This window comes from Eriocheir sinensis, unplaced genomic scaffold (genome assembly GCF_024679095.1).
Source record: "Eriocheir sinensis breed Jianghai 21 unplaced genomic scaffold, ASM2467909v1 Scaffold1084, whole genome shotgun sequence".
NCBI lineage: Eukaryota > Metazoa > Arthropoda > Malacostraca > Decapoda > Varunidae > Eriocheir > Eriocheir sinensis.
Genome location: NW_026110390.1, coordinates 95,001 through 105,338, shown reverse-complemented (window position 1 = coordinate 105,338; position 10,338 = coordinate 95,001). Strand labels below are relative to the sequence as shown.

The 10,338-nt window shown below is 43.1% G+C and overlaps 1 protein-coding gene across 1 annotated transcript in view; it reads right to left on the bottom strand.

The window, feature by feature from the left end:
- Nucleotides 1-2,827: 2,827 nt before the first annotated feature.
- LOC126989169 (synaptic vesicular amine transporter-like) overlaps nt 2,828-10,338 on the bottom strand; it is a 35,910-nt gene continuing 28,399 nt past the window's right edge. Inside the window, exons 5-10 of the mRNA XM_050847723.1 lie at nt 10,125-10,307; nt 9,109-9,210; nt 7,114-7,340; nt 5,939-6,122; nt 5,250-5,386; nt 2,828-4,078 (exon numbers count right to left, since the gene is read on the bottom strand). Coding sequence (XP_050703680.1) covers nt 4,013-4,078; nt 5,250-5,386; nt 5,939-6,122; nt 7,114-7,340; nt 9,109-9,210; nt 10,125-10,307 — 899 coding nt within the window. The 3' untranslated portion in view covers nt 2,828-4,012. The remainder of the gene's footprint in view (nt 4,079-5,249; nt 5,387-5,938; nt 6,123-7,113; nt 7,341-9,108; nt 9,211-10,124; nt 10,308-10,338) is intronic.

Sequence of the window (10,338 nt, the reverse complement as noted above, 5' to 3'; positions counted from 1 at the left end):
GTTATGGTGCTTCCCTACTCCCATGGCTGATTTTATGGTGTCTGTTTCTCATGGCGTTCCTTTTTTACTCCCATGGTGGGTTATGGTGGTATGGTGTTTCCCTTATGGTGCCATGGTGAGTGTTTATGGTGTTGGTTATGGTGCTTCCTCACTCCCATGGCTGATTTTATGGTGTTCGCTTTTTAGGTTGTTTTCACTCCCATGGCAGTTCATGATGTTATGGTGCTTCCCTTATGGTGCCATGGTGAGTGTTTATGGTGTTAGTTATGGTGCTTCCCTTTCTCCCATGGTTGTGGTTTGGTATGGTGCTCCCTCACTACCAAGGCTTTCAAAATCATGGTAGTAATGGTAGTTTCCTTAGGTATGGTGTTATTAGGTATGGTAGCGTAGGTATGGTGGTATGGTGAGAGAAGAGGGACAGTGTGTGTGTGTGTGTGTGTGTGTGTGTGTGTGTGTGTGTGTGATGACATTGCATAGTTTAAAGTTTTCTTTCAGATAAGCTTGTTAGATAGGAGAGAGAGAGAGAGAGAGAGAGAGCGTGTAAACCACCAGTAACTAAGAGGTCTGTAACGAGTGCTTCCCTTAATAATCAAGTCGATGGTCTGACAAAAAAAAAAATTACAAACCAGTCAGTCACTAATAGCAGCTCCCCCTTCCCCCCCCCTCCCCCCCTCCCATGGGCCTTAACATCTTTGTACAGCATCTAACTCTACGTACAAAGCGATTCTACGAGTGTCTCTTGTTTTTTTTCTGTGTTTGTGAGTTTGTGTGTTTCAGGAGTCTATAGTTTTCCTTTGTTTGTTTGTGTGTATGTGTTTTAATCGTCTATAGGTATAATCTGTTTTAATTTTTTTTTTTTTTTACGTTTTATCCATCTATAGTGTGTTGGGTAGTGTCCTGTGTGAGTGTTTGTGTTTGTTATCTATAGCTTTTTTTTGTCTGTATATATGTGTGTGTGTGTGTGTGTGTGTGTGTGTGTGTGTGTGTGTGTGTGTGTGTGTGTGTGTGTGTGTGTGTTTCAAAAATCTAAAGTTTCGTTTTTTTTTTAGTTTTTTTGTCTATATTTTTTTGTGTGCAGTATATCAGTGTGTGTGTTTGTGTGTGTGTGTGTGTGTGTGTGTGTGTGTGTGTGTCAAAATGGTCACCACAAAGTCCCTCTTCTCAAAAGTCCAAATCGGTTTTCTCAACCATATACATCACTTTTTTTTATCTTTATCTCTTCGCTTTTGAATAGATTTTGTACATTCCTCCCATACCTTGTCAAGATAATTTTGCTTTTTGTATTTGGCTTTTCGATTTTGTTTGTCAGTTAATTTAATGTCTTGCCAAAAAGTGAAAAACATTCAATATTATTTTTCTTATCTTTTCGCTTTTGAATTAGCTCATTAGATTATTTCGCTTCTTTTGCGCTTCTCGATTATATACAACACTAAAAATTTCTGCTTCTGTTCTTTTTTTTTGTCAAGTTTATTATTTCACATCTTTCAGCTTCTCATTAAGATGCAACACAATTTCTGCTTCCGTTATTTTTTTTTATAGTTTGTCAAGTTCATTAATTCCCATCTTTTTTAGCTTCTCATTTAGGTGCAACACAATTTCTGCTTCCGTTTGCCTTTCGCTGGAGTTTGTCAACATTGTTTTGCGTTTTGTTAAGTTCAATTTCGTTTATGTTAAGCTTCTCAACCACAATTTCTACCTCCATTTGCCTTGCTGTTTAGTTTGTCAAGATAAGTTCGTGTTTAGTCCGTTTGTTTCGCGTTGTTCCGCTTCTCATTCACATGCAACGGTCTGATGGTGAGTCAGCTTGAAGGCGCCTGAGTCACGACTATACGGCTACGCTACAACGCTTCTGAGTCACTAGAGAGCTCCGTGTGAGTCAGGAAGAGCTCTCGGTGAGTCATAAGCGACGTCTCTTCACTGACTCAGGGAAAGAAAGTCGCGGTATAATAATTTCCCTGAGTCAGTCGAACGAGAGTCAGGTCATGTTAGGTGAGTCACAGGTAAGGCGAGTCACCTGTCGATGGTTAATTAGTGGCAGGTAAACGGCGAGTCAGGTGAGGCTTAGGGCGTCCAGGTGAGAGGAACGTCCTGAAGTTACTCGTGAAAGTGAAAGTCGAGAAAGTTTAGCTGTTGGACGTTTTCTGAAGCCGTGTTATTTTTTGTTGTTATTTTTTCTGAATTGCTAATTTTTGGGTTTTGTTGTTTTTGAAATCTTGTTTTTTGTGCTTATTGTTTTTTGTTGTACCGATTTTTATCTTTTAGAACCTTATTTTTTTGGGGGGGAGGATTCCGTGAGTTTATTTTATAGTCTAGTTAATCTTTTTTTCGTCCAGTTTTTTTTTTAGTTTCTTATTTATTTGAAGTTTTGTCATTTATCTTTAGTTTTAGCTAACATTCTAAGGCCATTTCTTGTCTAGTGTTTATTTTTCAGATTGTTATTCATTTGAAGTTTTGTTATTTATTTTTAGTTTTAATTAACATTTTAAGTCCATTTCTTGTCTAGTGGTGTTTTTTTCAATACAGTTACTCATGTTTTTGAAATCGATATTATTTTTTAAAATTTACGTTAATCTATTTTGGAGTCAGTTAACCTTCTTGCCTTGTTATTTTTTATAGTGTTAGTTTTTTTTAGATCATTCATTTATTTTCTTTCATTCTACTTAACATTTTTTCGTCTACTTAATTTTTTTTGCAGTCTAGCCTTTTTTAGTCCAGTTACCATTTACTGGGGGGGAACTATGCTTCTCTTTTTAGGCGTATACTTTTTTTCTAAAGTCTACAGTTCGTTTAGATGAATTTTATAGTCCAGAAAAAAAACAGTGTCCTTTTATTATTATTATTATTATTATTATTATTATTATTATTATTATTATTATTATTATTATTATTATTATTATTATTATTATTATTATGTTCTCGATTTTTCATGACTTTTCTTTCTTAAATCTTCACAATTTCCTTTTTTTCCTTTTCTTTTCTCGCCACCATTTTGTATTGAATTCGATTGCGTCATCTCTCATTTCTTTAACTCTCCTTATATTAATGTCTCTGCTTTTCCATTTTTCTCATATTCATCTTTCGTCCAGCTCTTCCTCCCTTCTCTAAAGAATCATAATTAATCAAGTCTTCATAAAGATCTTTTGTAAAATTTACGTAATATCTTAATTCTATTTTTCGGTTTCTCCTCTATTTTTCAACTTCCCTTTTTAGCTTTTTCTGAAACGCATTTTTTCACTAATTATATTCATAGTGTCAAGAGTTTCTCATTTCGTCATTTTTTTTCTCTAACGCCTTATACTTTCATTTTGAGTCGTATTTGGTTTTATGGGTTTCTAGTTTCAGTAATTTTTTTTAACCAATTTCTTTTTTAATTTCTTTTCCTTGATTTCTTCACGTTGGAACATTACTATAATTAAAAAGACTGATTACTTGGATTTCTTTTTCGAGTCTTTCGCGTCATGACTGTAATTTCACTATATTCTTAAACCCCAACTATTTATTATTTTCATTTTCTTGCTTCCCTCATTTCACGACTTCACGCTTTCCGTACATTTTCAAACCCAGTTATTTCTCTTTTTCACTTTTGCTTCCTTAATTTTACGACTTTAATAATTTCGACTTTGCTTCCGACATTCAAGAACTTCCGCGCACAGCAATTAAACACACACGATAACATGTAAACCTCCTTTGAATGTACATACCACTTTGTCTTCCTAATGCTGCCTGAGTGGAGAAGAAAGAGAAGTTATATTGAACACTGTTTGAAATATGTCTGATCTTAGCTTGGAGTTGAGAGTGTGGTGCAGAGTAGAGTCACCAGTTCTAGTTGCTCTTGTGGCCGAACTTTCTGGTGACGTGCTATCCTTTCTTCCTTTTTTTCTCTTTTTTTTCTTGTTCTTCTTATTTTTGTTCTTGTTATTTATTCTCCTAGTTTTAGTTCTCGTCTTCCCCTTGTCTTCCTCTTGTCCTCCTTTCGTCTTATTCCTGTCTCGGTTGTGTTGGCGTCGTGTTCTTACTCCTCTTCCTCATTCTTGTAAGTCACGTAGCGAACCGAGGACTTCTCTCCGTAGATCAACCCCTGTGGAGAGTAGTAGTAGTAGTAGTAGTCGTAGTAGTAGTAGTAGTAGTAGTAGTAGTAGTAGTAGTAGAAACAGTAGTAGTAGTAGTAGTAGTAGTAGAAGTAGTAGTAGTAGTAGTAGAAGTGGTTGTAGTAGTAGTAGTAGTAGTAGTAGGTAGTGAAAGGAAGAGAAGAAAAAAAGCAGGAGAAGGTGGATGGTATGAAGGAGAAAGAATAAAAGGGGAGGAAGAATAGGAAGAGGAGGAGGAGGAAGAGGAGGGGGAGGATGAAGAGGAAAAGGTCGGTGAGACTTATTAATAAAGTTATAATCTCTTCGACTCCTATTTTTTTTCTTATCCCTCTGGTAGGCATCTTTATCCTCCTCCTCCTCCTCATCATCATCATCATCATTACATTGTACTCCAGGACAAAAGCTTTTCCCAACGTCCTCTATATCTCTATCTGGGGTCGTATTAATTGAGGCTTTGAAGGAGAAGTTTAGGCAAGTTTTCTTCTGACTCCTACAAATCGCGCTCCGAGAATGTCAAAGTCCCTAGTCTTTGGTCCATATTTTTAATCGTCTCGGCTCCTTTTACGACAATTTCCCAAGGCCACAGAGAAGGTTAACCGGGTTTTCATGGGTAGTTTTCCAGTTCAAGGTGTAAAAGTCGGGTAAAACTATCACTAGGATCACTAAACAGTCCATGAAAACCCCAGCAGCTTCTACGAGAGGCTTTTCAAACGAGCGAACTGAGACGCCGAAACGTTTTAAACACGGGCTTTAGTCTTATTTGTGATCCCGTTGGCATCCCGAAGTGTCCAGGAGATGGTGGAAGACTGCCGAGTCAAAGGCCACTCCGGACTCAGGTCGGTATCTTTAGACGCTTCAACCTCTCACATCAACTATATCCAAAGTTCGAATAGGAGATTGATCGGGTTTTCATAGGTGCTTTTTCGCGTTCACGGTACACAAGAATGGTCAAACTACCACCAGGGTTATAAAACTACGAAAACCTCGTCAAATATGTGTGCTTGGGCGCTGAAATGTTTAAGAATACGGGCCTGAGTCAGCAGCAACAAAGGAGACTCCCAATCAAGACCCAGACCAAGACCTAAACAATTCTCCGGGTGGCCGAGGGGGGCGGTGCGTGTAGAGTCAGTACGGTTTAGGTGAGTCCCGCCCTTGACTCACCTGCTGCTCGCCCTCCTTGGCGGGCGGGGACTTGAGGCAGTACATGAAGGGCGCGTACAGGAAGTTGATGATCGCGACGCCGTACAACATCCACTTGAAGCCGAACGTCTGGACCAGCGTGCCGGACAGGGCGGGGCCTGGCGACAGGAACAACAGTGGTAACAAAAGCAAGAGAAAAGTAGCATCATAATCATCATCACCCACAAATAGCGAGGCCGAAACAGTAATCCACGTTCCCATAAGATCGTTAGCATCACCATTGTCTCAGTTTCAGGATAAGTAGCATCGTTACTAAGAGGAATGGCGGTAATAACAGTGACAAACAGCAAGCAGGAGCAACAGTAGGAACAAGAACAAGAGTGAGCCATCACCATCACCATCACCATCACCATCAACAGCCAACAATAAACCCACCGACAGGTTACGTCACCATTAGATCATTAGGTATCCCATTAGCCTCAGTTTAAGTACCATCATTAGCAACAGTGGTAAAAAAAGCAAGAAAGAGTGGCACCATTACCATCAGAAATCACCAATAACGAAGCCCAAGCAGATCAAGTCGCTATTAGATGCATCAGTATTAGTTTGGGGACCATTATTACAGTCATTGATAATAACAGTAAGAGCAAAGTACCATCATCATCACCATCATCATCATCATCACCATCACCATCATCGTCATCACCTACCGATAGCGAAGCCGAGGCAGAAGGCCACGTCGCCGATGGAGTAGACGGAGCCGTAGACCGCTGAGTGTCGCAGGTCGACGAGGTAGCCGAGCTCCGGCATCATGGAGGAGTCCACCATGCCGATGGCGAAGCCCAGGCCGGCGTTGGGTGCAATCAGGTGGTTGATCTGCGTGGCCGACGGGATCTGAGGGGGGGGGGGGGTTTAGCGGGGGTCAAAGTTAGGAGGGAGATGGATAGGGGAGGCGTGGTGGTGATGATGATGGTAGTGGTGGTGAGGGAGGTTAAAATAGGTGGTTTAGTGGTGGTGGTTGTGGTGGTGGTGGCGATAATGATGGTGGTGATGTGGGTTTGATATACTAGATGGAATGAAGATGAATTGTGGTTTGATGGTAGTGGTGGTGATGGTGGTGATGGTGGTGGTGATGGTGGTGGTGGTGATGGTGATGTGAGTAAAAAGAGGCAAGGAGGTGATAGAGAATGAGGTGATGAAAAAAAAAAAAAAAAACGAAAAAACCTTACAAGAAAACACACACTGGAGAGGAGAAAGAAAAATAAAAGAACAAGTTAAAACAGAAAAAAAAACCGAACTCAAAAGAAAACACAAATTACAAAAAGGAAACAAAAAAAAAGGAAACTGCAAAAACAATAACATAATTCACAACAACAGCAGCAACAACCCTCCCCTACCACCCCCACCACAACCCCCTCAACAAACACAACCCCCCCCTTCCACTTAATTTCCTTCCCCCAACACATAACACCCCTTCCCTCCCCCCCTACACAGTAACAATCTTCCCCTTCCCCTTCCAATCACATACCCCCTTCCTTCCCCTCCCTCCCCTACCCCCTCACACAACCCTCCCCTTTACCTTAACTTCCTTCCCTCAACACCCATCACGCCTTCCCTTTCCCCTCACACACAACATCCCACCCCTTCCCCTTCCAATCACATATCCCCTTCCTTCCCCTACCTCCTCTACCCCCCCACACACAACCCTTCCCTTCCCCTTTACTTCCTTCCCTCAACACTCATATCCCCTTCCCTTCCCCCCACTAAAATAACAACCCACCCCTTCCCTTTCCAATCACATACCCCCTTCCTTCCCCTCTCACTCCTACTCCCCTTACCTCTCCTCCCTAACCCCTCCAACTTCCCCCACCCCCCGCACACTCACGCTCATCAAGCAGATCCCAATGACGAAGAGGCCGAGCAGGGAGGCCAGCCATCGCCCCATGAGGTGTCCGAGCGGGCCGAAGAGGTTGGTGCCGATCAGGTAGGAGATGGAGGCGGGGATGAACACGATGCCCAGCTGCCACTCCGGTGCGTCCATCGTGTCCATCATCCACAGCGGCAGTGACGGCTCCAGCATACCGATGCCCATGTTGGCGAAGGTGATGGCGCCTGGGAATAGGGGAGATGTTGGTGATGTTGTTATTTTTTTATTTTTTATTTTTTTACAGTAGAGGAAACAGTTCAAGGGCCAAAAAAAAGGAAACAATAATGAAAAAAAAAAAAAGCCCGCTACTCACTGCTCCTACAAGAGTCAAGAACAGTGTCCGAAAGGTACGTCAATTTCGGGAGGAGAGGAGGGGCGATGGTTTGGTGTGGAAGAAGGCGGTAGCGAGGGTGATGGTAGTGGTGATGATGTGAGTTTGATGTAGTAAAGGGAGTGGAGATTTGAAATAGAAGGGGGGGAAGATGGTGGTGATGTTGGTGGTGATGGTGCGGGATGTGGTGGTGGTGATAATGGGGTTTAATACAGAGGGGTGGTGATGACGGGGGTTAAGATAGGTGATGTGGTGATGATGGTCGTGGTAATTGCAGTGATGTGCAAAAGGTAAAGAAAAATGTGGTGGTGGTGGTAGTGATGAGTTAAGAAGGAGGTGGAGATGATGGTGGTAGTGGTGGTGATAGAAATGGTAGTGGTAGTAATAGTAGTAGTAGTTGTTGTTGTGATGAAGCGGAGATAGCGAGAAAGAAAGAGGTAGAAAAAAAGGAAGAAAGAAAGAAAAGGAAGAAAATAAAAAGAAGTCAGGAGGAACGTAAGTGAAGGAGGAAAGTGGAGGAGGGAAAGGGAGGAATGGAGGAGGAGGGAGAGAGAGAGAGATAAGAGAGGAGAGAGGCTGAGGGAGGGAGGGAGGGAAATGTAGGGTAGGTCATGACGTTCTAAGCGAGAGAGAGAGAGAGAGAGAGAGAGAGAGAGAGAGAGAGAGAGAGAGCGAGAGAGAGAGAGAGAGAGAGAGAGAGAGAGAGAGAGAGAGAGAGAGAGAGAGAGAGAGAGAGAGAGAGAGAGAGAGAGAGAGAGAGAGAGAGAGAGAGAGAGAGAGAGAGAGAGAGAGAGAGAGAGAGAGAGAGAGAGAGAGAGAGAGAGAGAGAGAGAGAGAGAGAGAGAGAGAGAGAGAGAGAGAGAGAGAGAGAGAGAGAGAGTGGAAGGATTAGAGATAGAGAAATATGTTCTAATGAGGAAGTTCTGTAGTGAAGAAGGTAATTATGTGGAGAATGGTGAATCTCTCTCTCTCTCTCTCTCTCTCTCTCTCTCTCTCTCTCTCTCTCTCTGTGTGGCAATACCTGCATCAGTTTCTTCTCTCACTACACATGGACAGATAGATAGATTGATAGATAAACAGACAGACAAAGATATGAATTAATCAGCTGTATCATAAAATTATATCATCTTTAAAATCAATGTAAAGCAAAGACAGTAACATATAGGATGAAATAAACACACACACACACACACACACACACACACACACACACACACACACACACACACGTACATACAACCTCCCCAACCCCCAAAACAATAATTATATAAACAACAAATACAAAGGTAGTCAGTTCTTCAAACCCTTCCAGAAAATATTGAAAGATAAAAAAAATATGAAGTTAAACACACATTCTCTTCTTCTCAGCCTAATTATCCTCCCTTCCCCCCTCCTCCCACACACACGCACGCACGCACGCACGCACAGGCAGCAATGACAATGTAGGACTAAAATACTGAAAGGTAAGAAAATGTACTTACTCACACATTATCCTCGCCCTTTCCCTCCTCTTTCCCTCTTCCTCTCTCTTTCCCCCTTCCCCTCTTGCCCTAGCCCCTTCTCCTTCCCCTCCTCACTCCCCCTTCCCCTCCCCCAACACACGCACGCACGCACGCACGCACCTGCCGCAATGACGATGTAGGGGTCACTGATGAGCTCGACAAGAGTGGGCGCCTCATCCTCCTGCTTCTTGATGGCAGGCTGCAGGACGAGGAGCTGCAGGACTGTGGGGGGGTGATGGGGTGGAGGGGAATAAGGGGGTGGTGAAGGTGAGGGGATGTGTTTGGTGTGTGTGTGTGTGTGTGTGTGTGTGTGTGTGTGTGTGTGTAGGGTGAGTTATGGTTAGTCGTATTATTATTACTTTCTTTTATTATTGTTATTATCTCATTATCATTAATAATCAAGTTTTATGAGTTTTAAATACGATGTAACATACTCCATTACTACTACTACTACTACTGCTACTACTACTACTACTAACACTACTACTACATTTTTAGATGCTGCCAATAGCGCCTTGGGTTACTTCGGCGACCCCAGCCCGTTAGTGGCGCAGGCGAATTTTATTTATAGTGGCTGCCGTGATGTGTGACTCTGCCTGGCCCACGCTGCCCCCCGGTGCTCCTCTTGACGGAGGTCACTGAGATCATGATTGACTGAAGGTCTGACCACCATGCGATTAATTTTCCGTCGCTCGACGATGGTTGAAAATTGCCAGCATGCATCGGTGGGACTCGAACCTAGGTCACTGACCTCACCATGCCAGCACGCTGACCACTACTACAAGAACCACTGCCACTACTTCTACTACCATTGTTACTCTCCCATCTCTAGCACAACAACCAAAACTATTCCTTCTGCTCCTTTTCCTCCTCCTCCTCCTCCTCTTCCTCCGCCTCCTTCTACTACTACTACTTCTACTACTACTACTACTACTACTACTACTACTATTACTACTACTACTACTACTACTAGCACCACCACTACTACTATTACTACTACAAGAACCACTACCACTACTTCTACTTTTGCTACTTTCCCTTCTCTAACATAACACAAAGTCCTCATCATTCTCATCCTCCTTCACCACCATCTCCTCCACATTCTCCTCCTCCTCCCCTCCGTCAGCAGTACTCACGTCCGTCACCCAGCGCCAGCACCGCCAGGATGAGGAAGGGGGCCGTCTTGCCCACGAACTGGAACATGACGCCGCCGAAGGGAGGGCCGATCAGCACGCCCAGGGCCAGGCCGCCCAGCGCGATGCCCATGGCGTTGCCGCGCTCCTTGTCGTCAGGGTACCGCTCAGCCAACATGCCCATGCCTGGAGGGAGGGGGGGGGAAGGGTGTTGTTG